The 25,845-nt window shown below is 34.1% G+C and overlaps 3 protein-coding genes, 1 long non-coding RNA gene and 1 pseudogene across 4 annotated transcripts; 3 read left to right on the top strand and 2 right to left on the bottom strand.

The window, feature by feature from the left end:
- The first annotated feature begins 6,096 nt into the window (after nucleotides 1–6,096).
- On the top strand, nucleotides 6,097–8,661 carry LOC106396603 (bZIP transcription factor 17-like). The gene is made up of 2 exons (XM_013837043.3): nucleotides 6,097–7,801; nucleotides 8,046–8,661. The coding sequence occupies exons 1-2, from the start codon at nucleotides 6,316–6,318 to the stop codon at nucleotides 8,477–8,479; spliced, it is 1,920 nt and encodes a 639-aa protein (XP_013692497.1). The 5' UTR covers nucleotides 6,097–6,315; the 3' UTR covers nucleotides 8,480–8,661.
- Nucleotides 8,615–9,735, bottom strand: LOC106396604 (protein PLANT CADMIUM RESISTANCE 10). The gene is made up of 4 exons (XM_013837044.3): nucleotides 9,634–9,735; nucleotides 9,267–9,464; nucleotides 8,959–9,185; nucleotides 8,615–8,884 (listed from the first exon to the last, which is right to left on the bottom strand). Exons 2-4 carry the CDS (start codon nucleotides 9,442–9,444, stop codon nucleotides 8,726–8,728), a joined length of 564 nt encoding a protein of 187 aa, XP_013692498.1. The 5' UTR covers nucleotides 9,445–9,464; nucleotides 9,634–9,735; the 3' UTR covers nucleotides 8,615–8,725.
- Nucleotides 9,736–9,808: 73 nt separating this feature from the next.
- Nucleotides 9,809–13,068, top strand: LOC106395653. The gene is made up of 4 exons (XR_001279321.3): nucleotides 9,809–10,580; nucleotides 10,676–10,844; nucleotides 10,927–10,973; nucleotides 11,805–13,068. It is a non-coding gene; the product is annotated as an uncharacterized LOC106395653 (long non-coding RNA).
- Nucleotides 13,069–13,266: 198 nt separating this feature from the next.
- Nucleotides 13,267–20,003, bottom strand: LOC106392469 (annotated as a pseudogene).
- A 3,145-nt stretch (nucleotides 20,004–23,148) lies between these two features.
- On the top strand, nucleotides 23,149–25,619 carry LOC106391050 (WAT1-related protein At2g40900). The gene is made up of 7 exons (XM_013831613.3): nucleotides 23,149–23,579; nucleotides 23,672–23,734; nucleotides 23,839–23,955; nucleotides 24,108–24,342; nucleotides 24,601–24,759; nucleotides 24,866–25,017; nucleotides 25,116–25,619. Exons 1-7 carry the CDS (start codon nucleotides 23,392–23,394, stop codon nucleotides 25,384–25,386), a joined length of 1,185 nt encoding a protein of 394 aa, XP_013687067.1. The 5' UTR covers nucleotides 23,149–23,391; the 3' UTR covers nucleotides 25,387–25,619.
- The last annotated feature ends 226 nt before the right edge of the window (nucleotides 25,620–25,845 follow it).

The following is a 25,845-nucleotide window of genomic DNA, read 5'->3' as shown; positions in this document are numbered from 1 at the left end:
TATACAAGAAATTTTTTAACTCATAATCATTCTTTGGTATCCCTAATCAATCTTGATGGGTCATGGATGGATGTTTTACATGCCTTTCATAGCTTGTGCGGTCATAGTCAAGGTCATACTGACCTTTCTCTCTGTCTTCGAGAATTGCAATGCGGAATGCTTGAAAGCTCTCCCTGGGTATATGGGCATATGGTTCTTCTCTGCCTATCAATGTTACCATTGATCAAAACTTGATTTTCATCTCTGCTATGACTACACTTCATCCTCCAATGAATAGTTTTAGAAGAAGAATCGTTACAACAGAACTAATTCAAAAATACAAGTTCTATATCTACCATAAGACACACATCTTTTTAAAGGTTTCCATGACTTCTATTTATGGAAACTAGATATGTCCAAAGCTATATAGTATTGTACAAATCTTCCCGTTTGAAAGATAGCTACATTTTTATCATACGGTTTTAGGCCTCCAAAATGTTACTCGAATGTAATTGCTCTCTATCTTCCGTGTTTTACAAGGTATTCAACCGGATCCAGATCCAGGCCTACCACCTAAAGCCCCAAAAAAATTATGCAAGTTGGAGTAATTCGAACAAAGTATCTATATGACAATTAATAAAAGATCAGATTTAAGCACTACACTACAATCTTAATTAGAAACTGAAATCATATGAATTAATAATAACTTATGGCGCCTAAAACACCAGTTCCATAAGTTTTAGTCCAAGACCGGCTATGTCCACAGTGAACCGGCCCATCGAACATTGATATAGAATAATATCTGTCTTAGTGGCATTAACCATCTCGAGCTGTAGCTTCACATAATGTGAGTGATTTGCCAAGAAGTTTCCTAGAGGATATATAATTAAGTAATGTCAGTGAAATATTCTTATATCGTATTTGTATGGTTTGCCAATTGGGTTGTTGTAGAGATGACGATAAGAAGACTTTAAAAATGTGAAAAACAAATCATTATCATTGATCTGATCAGACCGTACAAATTACTCTAATCTTAATCCTTCCTTTTAAAGCTGATCCCTTTTTTTTTTAGTTTATTGATTTGATAAACTATTTAGGCATTGTGTGTTTCTCGCACACTTTCCCTTTCTTTTCAAACTATGTTTTCCTTCTTTTGATAACACTTTCAACCTCTATGAGAAGTTCTATAATCTTATAATCGTTCTTATTATTCATGGAAGACCTCAAGGCCTATATTTATATACATCAGATTTCCTAATACTATCGAATAGAGGAAACTACAATAATGGAAATATTCTATTCTAATGTCATCTAGGTTTGGGATATGCTAATATCCCAATACCTCCCCTCAAGTTGGAGCATACAAATTTTGTATGTCCAACTTGAACTACAAGTATTCAAATTCAAATCGGTCGTTGGTTCTTTCGTCAAAATCATCAGTTTGTTGGATCGTCGGTTTCGGTTCGTCGAATTCAATATTATCGGGTTCGGTTTCGTCAGGTTCGGTTTCATCAATTCGAGGTCGTTGTAACAACAGGAAAGTTTGCTATCCTTGTTGATCAAAGAAAAATCGAGAGGTCCCAAGTTCGTCGGTTGTGAGTTCGTGAGGTCGCAGGTTCGGTGGTCGTGAGTTTTTGGGTTGAAGTTGTTCGGTGGTCTTGATTGAAGTCGCAGGTTGAGAGTTCGAGAAATCGCAAGTCGTGAGATTGAGTATTCGTGGTCGCAGGTCGTGATGTCGAGAGTTCGAGGTCGCATGTCGTGAGATCGAGATTCGCATGTTGTTTTGAAAGCAATTCGAGTTTGTTTCTTCACGTCATCATCATCCGGAACGTCGTCTTCTTCAATTGTCATCACCATAACCAAAATTTTCTAACCACAATAAACGGAAGCGCTGGTTTTGGTCCTCAAAAACCGTTGTGGCTCTGATACCATGAGAAGTTCTATAATCTTATAATCGTTCTTATTATTCATGGAAGACCTCAAGGCCTATATTTATATACATCAGATTTCCTAATACTATCGAATAGAGGAAACTACAATAATGGAAATATTCTATTCTAATGTCATCTAGGTTTGGGATATGCTAATATCCCAATACTCTAGCAAAGAAAATAATTAAAACTTGTTCTTCATTCATTAGCTATGAAGATTAGCTTTAGAAATGTAAAGGAGACATACGTGACGGATAAGATACTCAAAAACAATACACACTTGGAATTTAGAACGTGAAGCATTATTTTAAAGTTTTTCTGATTCATAAAGAGAGGGAAGTTTCGAGAGAGAGAGAGAGGCAGAAACAAAACCCTTACTTCACTCCAACAAAATGCAGTGAACGTGTATATCATGTGGACAGTCACTTAGCACCCCCACCACGCTCTTCCTCTATCGCTTGTTTCGTACTCGCGTTTCTCATTTTGCTCTTCTTTTCAGTCTAGTTTGTATAAAACGTTTTCTTGTTCTTTTCAAGAGCGTAAAGCTCAAAAACAATTAAAACACCCAGTTGTAACCGTTACAAACATACAATCATAAAATATATAAAGAAATCAATCAAGATAAATGCACGAAAGATCTAAATATTATAAACACTTCTAAAGTGAATACATATGTAACGCTATTCATTTGGGGGTGTTCTGTTTCAAAGATAGAAACCCAAAGTCAACGCTACAAGTATTGCTACCGAACTGATGAACTACTTCCAAGAAAAACGTCAAACCAATGCATATGCTCTGCTATTGGATCATCTAGCTCATTTATGCACGTATGGCCAAGAGCTTATAGGCCTCCTTTGTCGTCTCTCAAAATTACTCCCATTTGACTTTGTATATGTGTTCTAAACTTATAACATATGCTGAAGAGACATTATTTCTCGTCTCAAATCTAATATCCATCCGACTTTTGATAGGTGTTGTAAAAGCATCTCTAATTTACCTATATATTTACATTTATAATAACATTTAGAAGTGAAATTATGCAAATTATCTTAACATTTACACCAAAAAACAAATTTATGCAAATTCATTTCTATTTCTTCCTTTTAAGTAATTTTTTTAAATTTTTTTATTCATAGAAGAATGAATATCATTCCCAATTTTTTTACTCTATATTTGGAAATTGTTGTTTTTAAAAAATACATTGAAGCAAATCTCATATCTACTATAAAGTGCTTCTATTTCAGAAAATAGCAAAATGAATTTTATGTAAAATTCTTGAAGTGTAGTAATTACCTACTTAAATTACTTTCCATATATTTTGTATTTGCATTGAATCACATTATAAAACTCAATAAATGAAATCTGCCCTTTGTTCTCTAAATCAATTAAATTCATCAATTCACTTGTGTAGCATTTAATAAAAATAACAAAAAAAACAATTAGAAAATCTAACTATCACATCACACAAAAGTTATTAGCTAGTAAAAGTGATTTATCTTTTGTTATCAATATATATAAAATAGACTTTTTTCACATCTTTTGACATGTAGAAAAGGGGTTTGATGACATATGTCATCATATTTTTTTCTTTTTACATTTAGGTCCTTTTTCATTTAGATTACTGCAATTTAACTCAACATTTTCTAATGGTGTATTATCTAATCCTTCTTACACTAACCATCATCAAATAAAGTTTAATAATCTATTTATTTGGTCATTAAAATGCAAGATGAATAAAAAATACATAAAATAATATAAATATTTAATTTATTCACAACTAAAAATAACATAAATTTTTATTATTTTATTATTTTAAACTATTTTATAATATTTTATTTACAAATTATATTTTTATTTTACTATTAAAAATTATAAAATAACCAAACTAAGAAAAAAGAACTAGAGAAGACACATAATTTAAACCTAAAACCTCCACAATCACAAAAAAAAAAAACTGAAAATGCCATAATAACGCTAACTCAATAAAGGTCTGAAGCTGAAAGGAGATCAAGAACGAAAACTAATTTATCTCACCTTACCATAGAGTATCTTGGCCATAACAAGCAGAGGTTCGAGAATGTTATAAAGATAAAATCTGAGACAAAGCAATCCCCGAACACAAAGGAACGCGATCAAACACTAACGCAAAGTTATAGATATTCATTCGGTTTTTCTTGGATTAAACAAAAGAGAGTAATTACATGAGCTTCAAACTTTCGAACAATTAAAGCATGCCAGAGGAAGAATAACCACCGGAAGGTTAAAGTCACAAGAAACAGGAAGACACATGCCTAAATCAGCGGAAGCACAACCACCAGCCAAGAGGTAAGAACTATCTCATAAACTTAACAAGCATATACAAGGTGTCTCTACCAACGGATATAAGAGACCAAAACTCTAAGAAACTAACTTCACACACCTATACCAAGGGAAGGAGGGGAACAAGAGAAACAAACTGAGAGAGGGAAAATGAAAGGTAATCACCGAGAAACCAAAGCCTTAGCTTAACACCAAAAACAACCATTTAAGCCAACACAACATACACATAGAAAATCACTATCCAAACTTGGATTGGCAAACATAGTGAAAGGGATATGAAGGAAGGGGAGGCGAAACAAAATCAGCAAACCATGGAACTGTCCTCGAGTTATGAAAGAGAGCATAAATGTTAGATCACCAAAAATCAGATCTTGAAAACCAAGACGAGCATGGACTATTGACGGCAAACCAACGACGGGGAAGACAACATCAAAGACGACTAAACTTTGTCCCAAACCAAGGGGATGCAGCTTCTAACATAAGCCAAAATCTAAGGAAGAATAGGAGTGCCAATATTGATTGGAACAGCCTACAACGCGTGAGAAACAACCGCACAAATGGGAACTCATAAACCCGATTTACAAAAAATATCAGATAATCTCACAGGAGAAGAAGGTGAAGAAGAATAAGAGCACGAAAGTGAGTCTTTTTTGGAGATAGTGAGAAGCACCGCACACCAGAAAGATAAACAAAATACATAAATGATGACGACTCGCGGTCAAAATATGGGGAGAGGGCACAAAACATCGTAAAAGAATAATGTTCCAAAATATATAAAAAAGAATACAATTTTGAAGTCGAAACCATTAATCACAGAATCAATAAATTCATAAAAGCAAGTTATTGAAATTCATTATCATTAGTGACTCATTTCACCACTAACAACTGATATTATGCACACAACAACATATTATTGAAAAAACAAATACATAATATATTAAGCTATCACCTACTACAACATAAAACAACAAAAACACCAAATAATTCTCTTAACAAATAAAAAAAAATCACATAATTAGTTTATCCAAAATATTATGTACTTAACAACAATGAAATAATATACCGCGTGCCCCCTAGTATCCCCTAGACTATATTTGCCACATGTCCTATCTACAACCATTTTTACAAAAAAAATGATGACATGGCTAACAAGATTGATGACATGGCTTATAGTTAATATGACAAGGAGAATCACATTTATTACTGACATATATTTTTTGTACATTTTATAGAATATGACAATAACTAATACATTACATTTAATGTTGATTTATATTTTTGTTAAACTTCTTAAAATATGGTAATAATTCATAAATCATCACTAAAATAAATATATTGAAATATGCATTATAAATTTTAAAATACATTATTTAATTGTTTTTTTATAATTATACAATTTGTATCACTAATATTTTCAAAATTTTCTACATCTTTTTAAAAAAATTAATAAATTGTTAATCGTAATTTCATTAGTTTCTTTTAGATATCTACAAATTTTATAAATATTGTTTAGTTATAATTTTTTAATAACTATACAATTTTTATATGATTTTTAGTAATTTTATACAAGTTGATTTTATAGATTTAACCAAAATAAATAGATAAAAATTTTATCTAAGATTCGAATTTTAAATATATTACATATATACTATTAAATGTAATTTAAAATAAACAAAATTATTATTTTCTTAATTTTATGCTTAAATAATCAACTTTATATTAAATATTAGTCAAAAATAATAAAATATATAATATTAATAAATTTTATTTTAAATATAATTTAACTTTTAAAAAATTTATCACCACTAGTAGCTAACTTTTAATAAATTTTATTTTAAATATAATTTAACACCTAGTATATATATATATATAGAACGAGATGTAATGTGGATACTGTTTCCATCCATCACCACTAGTAGCTAGCTAAGCGAGTGCGATTCCGGAGCGTGAGCCACGCGCGGGAGACTGAAGAGAAAACAAAAAGCTTCATCCTTTTGTTCTTTAAACCCCCGTCCTCTTCCCGTGAACTCTCACCGCATAAATCTCTCCGTCTCCAAATCCCCAATTCACAAACCCTAAACCCTAAATGTCTCAATCAATCACCGAGGAGCCGCCGCCGCCCTCCTCCGATTCGTTCTCAATCCCTCCCTTCGACGACCAATTTCACCATCAGACCCCGATCGGCGAGCTAATGTCCGATCTAGGGTTCCCGATCGACGGCGATTTCGAGCTCACTTTCGACGGCATGGAGGATGTCTACCTTCCCGCCGAGAACGAGACGTTCCTCATCCCCGGTAACCAAGAGCAGTTCGGAGATTTCACGCCGGAGTCGGAAGGCTCCGGCGATTGCCTCCCCAAAGACGCCGATAAGAGTAAGAGCGCTACTCCGTTGTCGTCTCAGGGGTCGGGTAATTGCGGCTCCGACGTCTCCGAAGGCACTACCGTGGTGGATCAGAAGGTGAAGGTGGAGGCGACGACGACGTCTGTGACCAAGAGGAAGAAGGAGGAGATCGAGGAGGATATGAGCGACGAGTCGAGAAGCAGTAAGTACAGGAGATCGGGAGAGGAGAGCGCCGTCACAGGCGAAGAAGACGAGAAGAAGAAGGCGAGGCTCGTTAGAAACCGAGAAAGCGCGCAGCTTTCGAGGCAGAGGAAGAAGCATTACGTTGAGGAGCTTGAGGAGAAGGTTAGGCATATGCATTCCACTATCACCGACCTCAACGGGAAGATATCGTTTTTCATGGCTGAGAATGCGACTTTAAGGCAGCAGCTAGGTGGGAGTGGGATGTGTCCTCCGCCTCCGATGGGAATGTATCCTCCGATGGCGCCAATGGCTTACCCGTGGATGCCTTGTCCTCCTTATATGATGAAGCAGCAGGGGTCTCAAGTGCCTTTGATTCCTATTCCTAGGTTGAAGCCTCAGAATCCTATGGGATCGTCCAAGGGGAAGAGTAAGAAGAGTGAGACCAAAACCAAGAAGGTTGCGAGTATTAGTGTTTTGGGCCTTGTGTTTTGTCTGTTTTTGTTTGGTGCTTTGGCTCCAGTTGTGAACGTTAATTACGGTGGGATTAGTGGTGCTTTTTATGGGAACTATAGGTCTAATTACGTTACTGATCAGATTTATAGCCAGCAGCATAGGAATAGGGTTTTGGATACATCTCGTAGTAGTTGTGCTGGTTCTGGGGTTTCTAATATATCTGCACCTCCTGGGAACGGTAGCGAGCCTCTGGTTGCATCGCTCTTTGTTCCGAGGAATGACAAGCTTGTGAAGATTGATGGGAATTTGATTATTAATTCTATATTGGCTAGTGAGAAAGCGGTGGCTTCACGTAAGGCTTCTGAATCGAGTGAGAGGAAAGCTGCTGACCCGGCGGTGGTTACTAAAGATTATCACCCTGCACTGCCTCTGCCTGAGGTGGGGAAGGTCGAGGATATGGCTAAGCATCTCTATAGATCCAGGGCTCAAAAGCAGAGAGCTTTATCCTCTGGCGCTGCTGATACTCTGAAAGATCAGATCAAAACGAAAGCAGCTAATGGTGAAATGCAGCAATGGTTTCGTGAAGGTGTTGCAGGTAATGATGGGTTTCTGATTCTACTCTCTGTTCCCTTCCCTTGATTATGTAGGAAGACACATTTTAGGCATACTAGTCCTTATCATATCTTTGTTCTTGACACTCAAACAACCTTCAGTTAATCTCTGGTTAAGAGTAGATGCATAACGTAATCCATTTAGATGCTAGATAGTAAAAGTACTAGTGAGTAACAAGATCAAGTGACTAAAGTAATCTGTTTTTTTGTTATATGACTCAATTGCAGGGCCAATGTTTAGCTCAGGGATGTGCACTGAAGTGTTTCAGTTCGATGTCTCATCAACCTCCGGAGCCATCATACCTGCATCTCCAGCAGCCAACGTCTCTGCTGAACACAGTAAGAACGCCACAGACACGCACAGGAGAAAGAACAGAAGAACCCTTCGTGGCCTCCCCATTCCACTCCCGGGATCAGACTTCAACTTCACCAAAGAGCACCAAAGAAACAGCTCTAGCAAAGAAATCAAGCCCGCTTCATCAATGGTTGTGTCAGTGCTCGTTGATCCTAGAGAAGGTGGTGATGGAGATATCGATGGGATGATTGGTGGACCAAAATCACTGTCCCGAGTTTTTGTTGTCGTGCTTGTGGACAGTGCAAAGTATGTTACCTACTCTTGTGTCCTACCTCGATCAGGAGCTCCTCATCTTGTGACCACTTAAAAGACTTCTTCTATCCATCAGCTGTGTATGTAGAAGAATAAACAAGCTGCCTGCTCTATGGAATCAAGTAGTATCCGTAGCTATTACCGTTTTTGTTTCCAGATGTAGAATCGAGTTCTGTAGCTTTTTCTTATATACTTCTCATAAACTTATATAGAACCTAGAAAGTTATACTTTACTCATCAAACTTCTCAAATACATTAGATGACAAGAAACATGTATCTCCATCTAACGAGACTAAAGTGATCAGTTAGCTGATTCCATGGTTTGAGGCAAAGGGGCATCGGTAATAGCCATCTTCGTGTCGGGAGAACTCGAGCCACGTTCTCGGATCTCTCTGTACTCTTGGCAAATGGCGCACAAGTGACAGAAGAAGTGTGTTGCAAAGTCACCACAAGGAGCCTCCTGCATCAAAGAAACGTTAGTAACTAACAAAGATATGATGTCTGCACATGTTTACTATCTGAACCACATTCTACCTCTAGATTGTACTTGGCTCTTAGCGATCTGCGGTAACCGTAAGTATAACATGACACAAAGCATCCAGGTAGACTTAGTAATAAGCCACTGGTTGCAAAGCAGTAGATGGTGTTGACTAACGACCACGAAATGCAATGGGTTAAGCAGGGTCCTGCAAATGTTCCAGACCCCAAGAACTCTGCGTTTTTGGCAAAGACATAACATGGACAGAACAAACCTATAAAACCTGTGCATCCGTAAACAAACCGCAGTAAGTTTGGTTCTTGTAGTAAAATCAAGGTTTGGAGGACAGAGAGTAGTAGCATACAGCTCTGTGTGTCGTCAAAGCAAGCGCATATACCAGACGACCACTGTATGGGATCACCCTTTGTGCCTCCAGAATCAGCACCTTCTAGATTCGGTGTGGTGGATACTTCTGCATCAGCATCCTCTGACTTAATTAACGGAGTGTAAGAAGGAGGCACGTAATGTCCCTTCTCTTTCATCTTACCTCAGAGCTTTAAAACTAGACACGAAGAAACATATCAGTGTCTTGAATTGTACAAAGATGGAACATATATATCGATAGAAGCTAAATCGAAAAGGTAGTGAGAAGGAGTACATAAGAATGACATCTAGAGCAAGAAGCAGAAGGAAGCCTAGAAGAAACAGATACATGTGAGTTGTACTCTTACCTGAGCTCAACGGAGAGATTTGTTTCCTTTGTTTTTGTCAGAGATGAGCTGAGTTTCCATGTCCGTTTAAATTAAAGAAATACTAATCAAGAATAGTATATTTATTTATTTATTATCATGAAATATTTTCAGATTAGTAACTAATAAACGGTGGCCTAGTCATTTTAACGCATCGATGATAAATCAAATAAAATGTTTCTTTCCTAAAGTGTTAATTACGTCGAATGAAAGTTAATTACAGTATAACTTCTTTAAATTAATACTCTATAAATTAATTATATACACTAAAAATTTCTATAAAATAATATAATTTTATAGTCTCAAATTGAGTTTTTGGTTCAATTAGTATATCGATAAATTAATATCTCTATAAATTAATAAAAAAATTATAGTTTCGGTGTAATCCCAACATTATTAATTTATAGAGGTTTTACTGTATTACCTTTTTCCTCAGAGAAATAATTAATTCATAATTGTTGTAAAAGAAAATAAAAAAATATGTTAAAAATATACTAATCTAAGATACCAAGCCTTCTAGCGAAAGAGGTGTTCACCTATTAGCTAACTTCCACGCAGAGCCGATCCTAGAGTTTAGGTGACTAGAAGCAAAAAAAAAAAAAAATTGGCAACTTATGAGAATCTAAACCGGGTTTGCCTTTCATCTAGACATAGAACTTAATGTTATACCACTAGACTAAGGCAACTTTTGGAAAAAAATGTGACCGAATTCTAATGATAAATATGTCGGCTGGAAGCAATTGCTTCTTTTGCTTGACCCAAGGGCCGCCAGCCCTGCTTCCACGCTATCTCCCGAGGAGGAGCGAGTTTGCATAAGAGACATTGCTATTGCTGCTGAGTCTAACAGAGCAAAGAGGGTGATACGTTTTATCTCATCACTCAAGAGGTGTTCCACGCTCGCTATTCTCCACTTGTTGCTTGGCTTTAAGGTTATCTTTATCAGAGTTACTGTCTTGATCTTCTATGATTAGATATTTAGATATAAGCAACAAGGTTTAGATCATTAGAGATTCTCATACAGCAGATCCATGAAGCACAAGTTGGAAACATTCGTGAACTTTCCAATTCATGACTTGGATTTGACAAAGTATGTAGCCAACAAAAATCTCTCTCAACCACAACTCTATGAGCTCTATGCTTTGACCAACCATTACGGTGGTATGCGAAGCGGACACTACACCCCACATATCAAGGTCAGCTTTATAGTTCTCCAAATGGTTTGATTATGTTCCTCTGCTTCTGAGGTTCTTACTTTGGTTTTGATTTTGTCTGCAGCTTTTGGAGGAGAATAGTTGGTATAGTTTTGATGAGGACTTTTAACGGTAAAACCCCTCAACTATGTTTGTTTTGGGCAAAAAACCTCAAACTAAGTATTTAACGTAAAAGCTTCCAAACTAATTTTATTTAATGAAGTAAACCCTAACAGGTCATAATTACCAATACTACCGGTAAATCTTTAGTTGAGAGGTTTATACATTAAGTAAACATAGTTGAGGGGTTTTACCATTAAAAATAAAAAAAAATCAATTTTATAATATTATCTAAAAATTAGTAACTTAAATTTTCAAAATTAGCCTTTTTAATTTTTTTTTTGTAAATATATGAGTTTGATGTGTTTTAACATCAACATTATATATGTATAAATTAAAAATGTAAAAACCAAAAAAATATAACAAAAATTATATAAAGAATTTAGACGTAGTAAGACTTTCTTCCCTAACTTCCAGATCAGACATATTCCAAGAGCACAAAATACTATGGCGGACAAACTTGCAAGTGGTGCGTGGAGTTCTCATTCAGCTATGTTATATGTCGATTCAATACTTTCGGTTTGGCTTTCTGAATCGCGCGGTCCAGTTACTTAGTTCTCGCTTATGTTGTCAAAAAAAGTTACTAATTTTTAAATAATATTATAAAATTTTGATTTTTTAAAAAATATTTTTAATGGTAAAACCCCTCAACTATGTTTACTTAATGTAGAAACCTCTAAATTAAAGATTTACCAGTAGAAATGATAATTATGACCTGGTAGGATTTAATTCATTAAATAACGTTAGTTTGAGGATTTTTTTATTAAATACTTAGTTTGAGAGTTTTTACCCAAAACAAACTTAGATGAGGGGTTTTAACGTTAAAAATTCTTTTGATGACAGTCATATATCACATATAAATGAGGATGATCTGAAGTCAGGTGCTGCTTATGTGCTCTTCTACAGAAGAAGTCTCTGATGCAGGTGGAAACATATACTTAGCATGGGAACATAATCTTCTTAGTTTAGTATCCATGAAAGATAATTTTTTCTCTGGAGATTTACACTTTTTAACATGTTATATATATTTAAACCTGGTTTGATAATATTATTATTAACATGTCCTCAATCAAAAGGAAGAAAATATCACATATATGTGAAAGTTAGTTTGATATATTTCTAAATTCAGTAATTAACATTCTTATATTAAAAGTTCATTGATATTATATTCAATTAAACTTATAAAGCTTGATATGATTGGTTACATTATTCTTGTTATATTTTTCTGTAACAAACGATTGGTTACATTATTGGACATGACAAAAGAGATTCAGAATTGATGTCTTATTGAAAAAGATTCTTTGACCAAAACATTTTACGTTCCTTTCTTGAATTGTTACCATCTTTTTCTTTCTCTCTTTGTCGGCTCAGTCATTAATATAAAAAAGCCCGTTAATAACAATAAAAATAACATTCGGAAAATCCAAATTTTCACAATATACATTTGATAAACATCACCAAAGAAAGATTAAAAAAAAAACAAAACAAGACTTGGACTACAACTAGTGAAATATATTTCTGATATATTTAAGAGACGACCCCAAGCCAATAAGATTGCCAAATTGCTCAAATACTCTGCCATTTTCATCAAGAAAAAGAAAATCAAAAGACAATAACTTTGTGTAGACCCAAAGGTTGTGTGTGGAAATGAAATTGCTGGAGGGTGATTAGATGACCATTTGGATTTGTTGCCCTCTCTCATTTCTCATTTCTCATTTCTCTTTATTACCAAAAACGCACCCACACTTTTGACCCACATCCACTTTCTTTATTTTTCTTCCTTAATGTTCTATCAGATCATGCGTTTCTTTTAAACCCACCCTAAAACATATATTATCTTGAGTTTAATATTTATGTTTACACATATATAGACACACAAGTTTCTATGTAGATATATAGTCCCAACATTTTTGACGTTTGGATTATTGGATAGTTCATTATATCAGATGTACTGGAATTCTCTAATTTACAATTATATTAGTCTAGTATACAATTATATTCGAGTAAAATCCTATAATCTATAGTTTTGATATGAATAGTGACTAAATGCGCACTGAGTGAACATTAATTTTTTGCTTCCCCCGAGAGATATGATAAATTGGTAATCGTTACGGCTTTGAAAATCAATGATTATCGAACAATTATGATACGAATTTATATATCAAAACAAATAGTAAAAAGATAGAAAATGACGTGGAGATAGACGCCCGACAATATGCATGGTTCAGCTCGAATTCGGTATGTGAATCATTTTTTTTTTGCTAAATTATAAAGCTGAAAGCTATTTAATTAGATTTTCGAATGATATTTTACGTCAAAAAGTCGGATAATCTGCCGGACTGTGTCAGAGGGAATTTGTGTAGCATATAGTTCCCCAATCGCAAAGACGTATTATATTTGATAGTTGATACTGTAACTAAACCATGAGTTATCGACACGTTTCTCCGATGCATTTACATCCACATTCGCATGACACAAAAGTGAACCTTTTCATCTGTATTTACATTTTCAATTTATTTATTTTCTTAATAACTTTAAAATTTTATACGCAGAGATGCTAATTTTTAGTCACATAACTATAATATTAATATGTCTAAGTGATCGTTATTCATATTAAGGTGATAATGCAAATCAGAATTTCATCTTTTACATAATAGGGTTTATGTATTTCATCAACATAAATAATAAAACTAAAGATATGGAGCCTTATTTATAAGATGATTTATCAAAATGCATAGCCTACTATGATGAGTTCAATATACACTTGGTCTCTTAATTGTTTGTTAAAGTTGATATGTATCCAGCAGCATAGGATATACCGATATAAAACTAGTCACTTTAGGACTCAAAACCCAATATTTCCAAACTAATATAGACAAGTAAGCGCGAGACACGTTTTTAGATATGTATTGAATTTTTAGTTTAAAAATAATGGAAAGAACCTCCATTAAAAACGATGTAAATCAAGATGTCTTAGGGATGGAATCATTAAACTTTTTCTGATTAGTTTGAAATGAAAATATTCATAATAATAATTCATATCAGTTCTCATCATAGATTAATATGGGACCTAGTATATTACAGTTGAATCTATCTAATTAACCTAATTAAATTTAAGATACGAATTGCACATAACCTTCCACACAACTAAGTAAAGTAGCCACTATTGTCCCTTAAAGTGGCAAGAATGCATATTATATATAAGATAATGGATGTTCAACTACTTATAAATTATAATTGAAGAGTTTGAGACATAAATTGATTCTAGATGCATATCTAGGGATATAATAATACACTAGAGCTAGTGTTTTTTTTAATGTAATGTAACTAAATATTTTTGATACTATTATATAATCTATAAAAAAGATAATAAAATGGTGACAAAAATACATCACATAATACATATATTGCTGTTACATAATTTCAGTAATAGTAAAAGTAAAATGATTTATATAACTGTAAATGTAAATATCACGCTAATATTTGTTTTCATTTGACAGATATCATTTTTATTATAACCGATATCGAGTTGGCTAGTGGTAAAGGAAATGCTAGTAGTCTTTCATTGGTCGGGTTTGATAGACGTTGGAAACAATTATTTACAACATTTGGGTTCCTAGTAAAAAAAGAGAAACCATTTTTTCATTTGTTAGAAATATAGTTTTGTTTTCTATAAATAATATAATATATATTATTTTTTTCACGTATTATGTATTTTTTATTATGACATTACGCATTATAATTAAAATATATTTTGTTAGTTTATTTTTAGTTTATGTGTGTGTTTTCCATAAACTAAAATATATATGCGAAAATAATATTTGAGATATTTTGATAGGTTTTTGGTCATAAATAATAACTATATTTAAATTTCCAACCCGTTATATAAGTAATCTTAATTTTTAATTTCTCAACCCGATATATAAATATTCGTCATCCATTTTTAACACTAAAATATTTATATTATACTTATTAAAATGAGTAATTTGTTAGAATGAGTAATTGCATTTCTTGTATTTATATTATTATAAAATTAATTTTATTTTAACTTATTGACTTTAACATTTTATTATATGTAGGATTTTTATTTTGTATGAACTTTTTTTTCTTTTTTTTAGAACATTGCTATCTTGTCTAAATGTTTTTCTTTACGTACAAAACTTAAAGAATATTCTTTTGTAACTTTTCCTATTACAATTTTCTCATAAGAAAAATCTTAGGTATTTTTAACTTTTTTAATACTAATACTTAAATGTACATGTTATTACCAAATATAATATTTCAAATTCTTACTAAAGAAAAATAATTTAAGGTAAAATTCAAATTGAACATATGTAATATCATACATAATTTAAAAATAATTTTATAATAGTATTTTAGTTATATATATCTAAAACAATATCGTCAATTAAATAGATTAGTCAAATTGGTTATTTGAAAAATTTAATTAAGTTCAAATTTAGAATTATCAAGTAAAATGGATCTTTTTAAATATGTTCTCATTATTAAGTTTTTATTCTGAAATACAGCATATCTTTTAAATTTTTTAAATATTGTTAATTGATTTCATTAACAATAAAATTTTGAAAAATGTAATAAACATTATTTAATAGAGGATAATACCCACAAATTTATGGAAAGAGGTTTTCTACTTTACATATTAAGATTTATAGTATTAATGTGCATTAAGTGTAATATTTATCATTAATTTGTTGTGAAATAAATTTAGAAAAAAAAATTTAGATTTAAGTTTATTTATTACTTCAGTGGCATTGCTTTGTAAATAAGTTATAAATTTTAGGAGTATTTCTTATTTGTACTTCTATTTTAATAAGATAAGGTGTAAAAAATAGTCCAATGAGTTATTGAGACGTGGTTGGATTTTCTTTACCCATTAACTTAGTATTATGTGGTTCACATTTTGGATAAGCAATTCTATCAACAGATCCATATGATGTATATATATTTCTTTTTTGTACAAAAAACAATATATAGTGTATGCATGTACATAGATGCACTCACATATATAAGCATGGACATTCACATATGGTATATGCGCATTCACATATATATACACCTATTATTTTCTATAAGAAAAGGAATCCACCAAATATAGTCAGTTTTTATTTGATTATCGTCTTACAAAATGTAGTCCAAATTGATTATGGGGTATGTTCCTGTTACCGGTGAAACTTTCAAATACGTAAAATTCAGTAACACTCGTCATGCCACAAGATACGACAAACCACGTAATCATGTGATTTGATTGTTATTATTCCTTTTTTTGAACTATTTGTTATTATTACTTTCACATTGTCATTGTAATAATTGCTAGAAACTATAGATGATACACAAGTAATTGGTCAAAAAAACATACACGTAATATAGTTTAGAATATTTTACACGACTTTTTTTTTTATCTAAAATATTTTACACGTCTTGTTCTGATTATAACTAGCCGACTTCAAACGGAGAAAAAAAAGAAGATATGGGAATAGTGACAACCACTTGAGGTAGTAGGATTGTGGGACGAATAGTAGTTTATAACCACATGAGGTGGTGGATTTATATTTTTGTTTTTAAAAAATATTTTATATGATTAGAAATTTGATATTATATTTTCACGTAGATAAATTTATGAAATTATATCAACAAAAAGGGGTTAATAGATCATTTTGAAAAATACAGATATACACATACATGTAACATGTGTAGCATCTACATTTATGTTAGAACTATTTATTCTCTAAACCGAATACATTGTATTCTATTGTTTCTGTATAACAGAGATAACTAATGTATAAACTGTTGTGTAATAAATTTTTATATACAATCAGTAGGGCCGGCCCACCATACGGACGGGATGATAATTTAAAAAAATATAAATAGTTAGAGTAAATATTTAATATAAGTCATTATATTTAAAAATAAACATATTAGTTAAATTATGTACGTATTATTGTAATTGAAGTCTAAATATATCATGCTGTCTTGATAATTAGTTTTGATTTACTTATTTTTTCATGGTGCCATCACATCATTTATGGTAATTTCTGGAGTTGGATGAATCTAAAGAATCTAGCGGAGAAAGAAACTAACTTGTAATTATAGATCTAGTAAATATATATGAGTAAATTTTTCCATTTCAAAAAAAATGCACATTATTTCAAATTTTTTTTTTTTACATTTTCAATCCATTGTTTATTGGTAAAATGTAAACTTAAAAAAAAAGAAATTGTCTTTTCGAGATGCTATTGGTTAAAAATAGTTTACTACAAATTAATGTATCAATATTCATTTTTTGAGATAAAGAGAAAAATATCTTTTTGTTTCGAATATTTTTGTAAAAAAAAATTTTGAGGTGAAAAAATTATTTGGTCACGACTTACCCCGCTTGGGTTACATAATAGTGAAAATAGCTTTTGGCGCGAAAATGTTTCACGCATGAATTAAATAGCAGAACATTAGAAAACAACATCTTTAGTATGTAAAAGAGAAGAAGGGAAAGATTTCAAAACATTTATTGTCTAACACGTACTATGTATGAAATAGCGAGGATAAATATGAGCTCTAGCCTAGGCTAACGTCTAGCTGCAATGTCAGAGATAACAAAGCTGAAATTGATTTAATCAACATAAGCTATAAATAATCGACTGCGTAGGGAAAATGCTTTTACAAATTTCATACATTTTTACAAAATAACTATATCATGCATGTAGACATGGACACATTTATCCAGAGCCGAAGAACCAAACTGAATTTCATAAATATTTACACATATCTTACATTTTTGAAATAGAAAAAATCGAGACCAAATCGGAACCAAATGAATACTCAAATGTTAAAACATAGTTTATGTATCTAAAATAATTAATTTCTTTAGTTTAACAATAACAAGATATCCTAACAATTTACTTTTAAACCGAATTATCCAAATGTCTTTTTATCCAAAATATTTCAAATTATTTAAATTATCCAATATTATCTGAAAATTCTGAACTACACAGTAATTTTTTTTGGAAAAATCTAATTTATCCACAGAAAGTATCTAAATTAACAAAATTATATTAAAAGCAGAACTGAATTAATTAGACCTGAAACTTTCTCTAAATCAGCCGATTTCCAATTTTGTTATCCGAAACGAATTGAAAACCTAAATAACCAATGATTAACCAAATTGAAATTCATAAATAACTAAAAAAGTCATAATTATCTAAAATAGAGATTGAAAACTGAACCCAAAATCGAAATGCCCAGAGCTACCTGTATCTTCAAAATTGAACACAAAAGAGAGAACATCATACTGAAGAAGAGTTTCAGTCCACCTTTTAAAAAAATATGGAATGTTTTTCTTATTGAGAATTACAATTTTTATTCAAATTTTGTTATCTTTGATTGGTAGTCCTTTTTCTGTTTCCGTTCTTTTTGTAAACGTCCCGACCAGAGATGCACAAGTACAAATAGCTTACAAGTACAAAAAGATTTCACTGTCTAAATTTTTTAAAGCAGAAAATATTTTATTTTCCCTCAAACTTCAAGATATTTAGCTACAGTCTGATCATCTTTATCTCCTCTTCCCCTAAAGTTCAAGACGACTCTTGCTCCATCTGGTAACGTTGGACATAACTTCTCAAGGTGTTCTAGAGCGTGTGATGTCTCCAGTGCTGAAATGATTCCCTCTAACCTTGAGACTCTACTGAATGCTACAAACCTTTGCGTTAACGAACACATTTTTACTTTAATGAAAAAGACAGAGACTACACATTGATACAAACCTTCGAACGCTTCTTCATCCGTAACGCTATAGTATTCAGCCCATCCCATGTCTTTAAAGAAACTATGCTCCGGTCCAACTCCAGGGTAGTCCAATCTATAAGAGAAAACCAAACCGTGATCAAATCAACAATATGCAAACTTATGATTAGGCATGTTCTAATTGGCTCTTACCCTGCACTGAGGTTCAATGATATGACCATCATCATCTTGCAGCAAGTAACTCATAGCTCCATGTAGAACACCAACATCTCCCTTTGTCAACGGGGCAGCGTGTTTGCCACTGTCCAATCCGAACCCTGCAGCTTCCACACCGATCATCCTGACCTCTGCGTCATCCACAAACTCATGGAACAGTCTCATCGTGTTTGAGCCACCATCGACACAAGCCACCAAGATATCCGGCTTCCCGCCCCATTTCTCCAACGCTTGTCTCCTCGTTTCTTTACCGATCACCGCGTGAAAGTCTCTGACCATCATAGGGTAAGGATGAGGACCCGCCACAGATCCCAATATGTAATGTGTAGTCTCAACGTTCGTCACCCAATCTCTTATCGCTTCAGATATCGCGTTCTTCAATGTGGCTGTTTCAGAGTGAACTCCTATCAACTTGGCACCAAGAAGTCATATTCTGAAGACATTGAGTGCTTGCCTGTCCACGTCTTGAGCACCCATAGAGATAATACACTCTAGACCATACTGGGCACACACAGTGGCTATAGCAACACCGTGTTGACCAGCTCCTGTCTCAGCGATGATCCTCTTCTTCCCCAAACGCTTGGCGGGAAGATCCAAACTTTTATCTCAATCTGAGAGACCCGTGTTCTTGAATACAAATAAACATAACTCAAAAGAAACAACAATGTTCCATGCTAAACTCACTTAGAAAATGATAAAGCAATTCCACTGAATGACCCATCTTATGCATTTTATGGTCAACTTTTGTAATGACCCCGAGCTTCTGAAAGTAGCTATGAATTTCATCTTAAGGACATAATCAATTTACATGATTGAAACATAAATACACAATATCAAAGCTTAAACAAACTTACATGATTGTATCAGCTTAAAGGATCAAGATAGAGTCTGGATTGATTTCAGCTACTGTCAATGGGAGAGACCTAATTAAATCTTGTCGGTCTACTACTTCAACTCAGACAAAAAGGAGCTGGGATGCCAGAATATGTAATCAACCATATAAAGTACTCAGAAGGGGCTATTGGTCGCCGAAAATACCTTATGATCGAGGAGGAGCATGTCGACGCCCATGATATCACCGCCTTTCTCGTATTACGGGATTCCCAAAACATCTATAATCAGTATGAGGCGCTAAAAAAGGAGGAGACACAGGCGGAGTAGTTGGAGGCGCAGTGGCGGAGACAGAGACGCAGTAGCATCAAGACGGTCCTAGACGGCGTGAGAAGCAGCACTCGAGATCGAGGAGCCCATGAGACTTTAACGGAGAAACTCATAAATGAGTATGACAGGTAGGAGAAACAGATTTAAGTGTTGATATTGAAGAACGAAGAGGAGAGGCGAACTCGGACGTCCGACGAACTCCATCGCCATTTCTTCGCGTAGTCACTAATTAGGGTTAGAGACGATTTCATCTACTCGGGCCACAAAAACCATCAAACTCTAGCCAACGCGATGACAGACAACGATCAAAGCCCATCATCACTCGGGAATAAATGAAACACATCACTTTATTAGAGGGACAGGTGTCACGCTCTCCTTGCAGTACTTAGTGACGTGGTATCACAGGAAGGAAGCAAACATATTTTTATATATATAGATAGTAAACTTTCTTTTTTTCTAGTGACTTTCTAAATAGAAAAAGCATAATGTTTATGTATTTCAGAAACAAAATCACTATTCAAGATAAACTACCTCTAAAAATTCAGTCAGAAAAAGATAAACTACTATACCTATGATATATGCTCTATACCTATGATATATGCTCTAGTTCACGTTTATCATGTATAAGTTTTTAGTATTTATTTGGTCATGTAGATCAAAAATATCTGCCTTTTAAATTTTCTTTTAGAAGAGATTGAAATCGATAAGAACTAGAGCAAGAGAAAGTAGATCTGTTTTGGGTCCGGCGTACGGCCGGCGCGTGAGCGAGCGTGCCGTCGCCGGAACCCTTTGTTCTTCCGTGAGAGATAACCATCCTGGTTCTCCTTCGCTTCTTCTTCACGACTGCCTTGTCGGAGCTATGGTCCAGTCCCATCCATCGGTGACAACTCGAGGAGTTAACCGACATCTTTGGTGGTGTTTCGGTTGGAGTAACGACGCGATCGTGGGGAGCTTTGGCGTGGTGAAGTCGGTGTTTAGTTTAGGTTTCGTTCCGGGAGGTGGAGGCTTATACAGCTCCATCGCCGCCGGTCTTGTTTCCGGGAGGCGGAGGCTTCTTAAGCTCTGCTATCGCCGGCTCTAGTCTCCGGGGGGTGAAGGCGTTCTGTGCCTTGCGTCGCCGGCTCTGGTTCCCCTAGTTCTGTTTTGGGGTTTGTTTGTATTTTGGGTTTGTCTTGGATTATATGGGTTTGGGTTGGAGTTGGTGGAGAAGCTCTCGTCTGGGGACGATTGAAGTTCTCCGGTGATTAAGGTTGATGTCGCGGCGAAGCTTTCTTCCCAGGTTTAGTGATGCATGGAGGCGGATGAGATCTCGGTTTACCGATCGATTCTCTCCGAAATATAGCATACTTGGGTGGAAAGAGTTTGCGATGATGAGTTTGTGAAGCTAGTGAGTGCTTCTGTGTCCCGGTGTATCGTCTCACTGGCGGTGTCTTGAAGCGGAGGTGAGGCCGCGGTGCGAAGTGGTTGAGCCGCGTCGTGTGTAGGCTCTAGGGCTGTATGGATGTGGGCCTAAAGTGTAAGAATTGAGCTTTGTAATATTCTGGGCTTGGCCCTTTAATCAATAAAATCTCAGATGAAAAAAAAAAAAAAGATTGAAATCGATAACAGACAAGACATCCAACAAATATTTTGTCCGGTAGTTTACCAAAAAAAAAGATTTTGTCCACTATATTTTTTCTCAACAGAAGAACGCACTTTCAGATAAAATGGTATATATTTGAGATATGGGTCCCAAACGTACGTAAGATTGAACCCAATTGATTGTTGCTACCACGTGGAATTCACTTTGTCAACTTGTGTTTCTTCACTGATTTAACCTCTCAAGATCGATCATTTGTGACCACGAGTCTAGGAATTAGGATAGACGTGTCCCCCCATGCGTCACACTCCATGTATATAACCCATATTACAACGAATCTATCTTAATGTAGTGTTTTGGTTGGTCGATTTTCAAATTCCTACTTTACGTTAACCAAAAAAATGTTATACTACTACAAAGAAAAACAAAGTGAAGCAAGAAAAATGTAGATAGCTTTGGAAAGATAATGAGTCAGAACCAATCTGTATAGGTTCTTAAGATTGATATATTTCTTGACTCCTCCCGACGTGACGAAATGATTTATAACAAACACTCCACAGTTTAGGCGTGTTACATCTCAGTAACACTCCACAATTTATTGGTAAATATTCTATATATAAAAAAGTTTGTTTTAACCTTTCTTTGCAAAAGGGTTTGCCTTGCCATTGGTTTTACTTGATATTGACGAGTTTGTCATATTTTATATAAATTATAACCTAACCCTAGATTATTTTGGCAGTAAAATTCCGGTAGAATTATTCTATAAGCTTTTAATTAGTTCACCACAACTTTGACAACCACGACCTTAACGACTGTTCCCAGTTGGTTAACCATCCGTACATGAATCAAGAGTTAGGCCAATAGCATGAATAACTAGATTTATTACTAGATATAATTACATTTTAGTGTCATATGTATGAACTAGACGTCGACATACACTCTATTTAATAGAAAATATTTTAGCAAAAAAAAAAAAAAAACTAGACGTCGACATACACACATATATACACATTTTAGATTTAACATGCTTCAAATTGTGATTGGCTGATTGTCATTTATATATTTGTATAGACCCAATGGGCGTGATTGCATATGTTTTTCTTTTGCTTTCGCATGTTCTACCAACAATAGGATCATCTTGAATATTATCGTTTATGCCGCTCTAATTGCAATAAAAAAACATAACACGAAAAAATATCTAGAAGCATAATGTTGTATCTACCATATTAAACTAAACAACTATTTTCTTCCACATCAATCACACTACTGATCTCAAGTTTTAATAGCCACAAGTTTTATTTACCTAATATGATTGGTTTCACGAAGTCGTATAAACCGAATATTTATATGTAGAATGTTCTATCCACTTACTTTAGAGATAACATGATACCCAATTGTTAAACCGAATCAAACCGGAATAATTAACACCAACGTCATTAAAATAAAATTTAATAACAAATATAGAAAAACTAAACAAAAGGAAGAAAGCAGAGAACACTGATCACAATTCCGAATATTATGATATAAATACAAAGAACCTCTCACCACTTGGTTCCCAGGAAAAGCACATTCGATAAGTGTTTTGTCTCCTCTCTATTCCTAGCTCATTTCTCTTATACACAAACACTAACTTTTGATAACTTTAACCTCAAGGATCATAAAATAACCCCAAAGTTTTGTTTCATTTTCTTGTCTTGAAACCTAACAAAGCAAATCGAGATGGGACTAAGGATGTCAGAATCAGCTAAACCTTACTTTGCAATGGTCTGTCTTCAGTTTGGATACGCCGGTATGAACCTGCTCACTAAAACCGTCCTTGACCGCGGTATGAGCCATTACGTTCTTGTTGCATACCGCAACGCTTTTGCCACAGCCGCGATCGCACCTTTCGCATTTCTCTCTGAAAGGTAAAAAAGAAAAGAAAAAGAAGTCCATATCGTTTCTAAGATATCATTACTTTTGTGCGTTTTTAATATTTATTCGTTTGGGGATTTTGTAGGAAAGTGAGGTCAAAGATGACGTTTTCGATATTCATGCACATATTTGTTCTTGCTCTTCTCGGGTTAGTCTTCTTAAACAATCTCTAAAACGTTTTTTTTTTTGCTTGTTGAATATATGAAAACTGTTACATGTATAAGAGTAACAAATAAGGTTTTATACAAACAGGCCTGTGATTGATCAGAATCTATATTACATCGGTCTGAAACTCACATCTCCGACGTTTTCCTCCGCCGTCAGCAACATCGTGCCCGCAATAACCTTTATCCTCGCCACTCTATTCAGGTACATACATAAAAGCAATATTTCAATAGTATTTTCATACGTGGATATGCACCAATTCATACGTAGATGTATAGTACAATCAATATGTCACGAGATCAAAAATTATGAAATACTGATGCGTTTTATATAAAAATATGAATATAAAAATATAGGATGGAGAAAGTGGAGATGAAAAAAGTAAGATGCCAAGTAAAAGTGGTGGGGACTTTAGTGACAGTGGTTGGATCCATATTGATGATATTATACAAGGGTCCTTTCATCAATTTCTTCCGATCTCACCTCACCACCACCGCCACCGCATCTTCGCCGCTGGCCGGTGATTATTTTAAAGCCGCCGTCTTCCTCCTTCTCGCTTCCCTCTCATGGGCTACCTTCTTCATTCTCCAGGTATAATTTATTGATCCAATCTAAGAAAGTAGCTAGTGTTATAGTTTCGTGGGATTTTGGTTTAGACTCTTAGATTGTGTCTAAGGTTTACTATATGTTAAAATTATGACTGGATTACAATATTCAAAGAATAAATTTCTCATGATTTAAAAAGAAAACACTCATGATTTTTGATTTATACAATTTGTGATAGGATATAGAAAGATATATGGATCTAACTAACGAGAACGTTATATGTTTTTATCTTATTTTTGTTAGGCATGGACTTTGAAGAAATACGCAGCCCATCTCTCGTTATCAACCATGGTGTGTTTCATGGGAACGTTACAATCCTTAGCCCTGGCCTTCGTAATGGAACACAATCCTTCTGCTTTGAACATCAGTTTTGACATGAACCTTCTAGCTTCTGCCTATGCGGTCCGTTCTTTTTCTTTAAACTTCACCACGGTTGTACATAACACATCAGTTCACATATTAGAAATGAAAATGACACTTATGTATATTGTGATTGGTACGATTACAGGGAATAATGTCGTCGAGCGTAGCTTACTACGTTCAAGGACTTATGATGCAGAGAAAGGGACCTGTCTTCGTCACTGCTTTTAACCCTCTTGTTGTCGTCATTGTCTCCATAATGAGCTTCTTCGTTCTCGGCCAAGGAATCTACCTAGGAGGGTACGTTAGCAACAACCGGTTCATTATGATATATATTTGGTTTAGTTTCGGTTCATTCTGTAATTAACGTAAACCGGAATATATATTTGAACTTTCAGGGTTATTGGAGTGGTTGTTTTAATGGTGGGAGTCTACGCCGTGTTGTGGGGCAAACGCGTAGACGATGATGACAAAGAAACACGCTGTGAAGATAACATTTTAGAAGCCGTTAAGTGTTGTAGTGGCAATAATAGTCTCTCGATCATGCCAACAATCGATGAAGCTGATGAGGATGTTGAAACGGGTAAAGTTCAGGCGGTTGAGAAGGAAGCATCGCTGGTGGTTGTGGTTTTTTGCCGTGAAAATGGGGATAACGTTTCACGATGCTAATTAGATGTTTTTTTTTTTGTTTGAGGCAAAGTTGGGGAGAAGAGTACCTTGTTTTTGATACTTGTAAGTTTGAATACCTTCTCTTGCTTCAAAAGTTTTATTAATAGTTTTGACTTGTTAGAGTAGCTAAGGGTTCTATGTACCATCCATTTTGATCGTTAACTAGCTATAAGCTATGTAAATCACTTCATTTGGTATTCATCCGCAACTACATACCATTATATTCTGGGTTAGTGAAGGTACATAACAAATTGTATTTCTTAATTTTCTATGTTTCATATATAGTAAGTGTTGGTTCACAACATTGTTTAAAAGAGGTTGTTGTATAAATCTAACCCTTTAAATATGAGAACCAACTAAATTTTGACCCGCGCTTTCAAAGCGCAGGACTACTTTTTGTTGACAATTTATTAACCCATTTGTTTGTTCACCAATATGTTTAGACATGAACGTTCATTT

The sequence above is a fragment of the Brassica napus genome, chromosome C4 (assembly GCF_020379485.1).
Source record: "Brassica napus cultivar Da-Ae chromosome C4, Da-Ae, whole genome shotgun sequence".
In the NCBI taxonomy this organism is placed as follows: domain Eukaryota; kingdom Viridiplantae; phylum Streptophyta; class Magnoliopsida; order Brassicales; family Brassicaceae; genus Brassica; species Brassica napus.
The sequence above is the reverse complement of the archived record's forward strand: the minus strand, read 5'-3'. Positions and strand labels throughout refer to the sequence as shown.

What these genes read in the sequence shown, in the direction of transcription:
- LOC106396603 (XM_013837043.3), top strand. Translation starts at nt 6,316, where the DNA reads ATGTCTCAATCAATCACCGAGGAGCCGCCGCCGCCCTCCTCCGATTCG. An exon ending in GTTTCGTGAAGGTGTTGCAG is followed by an intron (nt 7,802 to 8,045) that starts GTAATGATGGGT and finishes ACTCAATTGCAG; the next exon opens with GGCCAATGTTTAGCTCAGGG.
- LOC106396604 (XM_013837044.3), bottom strand. Translation starts at nt 9,444, where the DNA reads ATGAAAGAGAAGGGACATTACGTGCCTCCTTCTTACACTCCGTTAATT. An exon ending in CTTTGACGACACACAGAGCT is followed by an intron (nt 9,186 to 9,266) that starts GTATGCTACTAC and finishes ACGGATGCACAG; the next exon opens with GTTTTATAGGTTTGTTCTGT. An exon ending in GAGCCAAGTACAATCTAGAG is followed by an intron (nt 8,885 to 8,958) that starts GTAGAATGTGGT and finishes TCTTTGATGCAG; the next exon opens with GAGGCTCCTTGTGGTGACTT.
- LOC106391050 (XM_013831613.3), top strand. Translation starts at nt 23,392, where the DNA reads ATGGGACTAAGGATGTCAGAATCAGCTAAACCTTACTTTGCAATGGTC. An exon ending in TTTGTTCTTGCTCTTCTCGG is followed by an intron (nt 23,735 to 23,838) that starts GTTAGTCTTCTT and finishes TTATACAAACAG; the next exon opens with GCCTGTGATTGATCAGAATC. An exon ending in TTCTAGCTTCTGCCTATGCG is followed by an intron (nt 24,760 to 24,865) that starts GTCCGTTCTTTT and finishes GTACGATTACAG; the next exon opens with GGAATAATGTCGTCGAGCGT.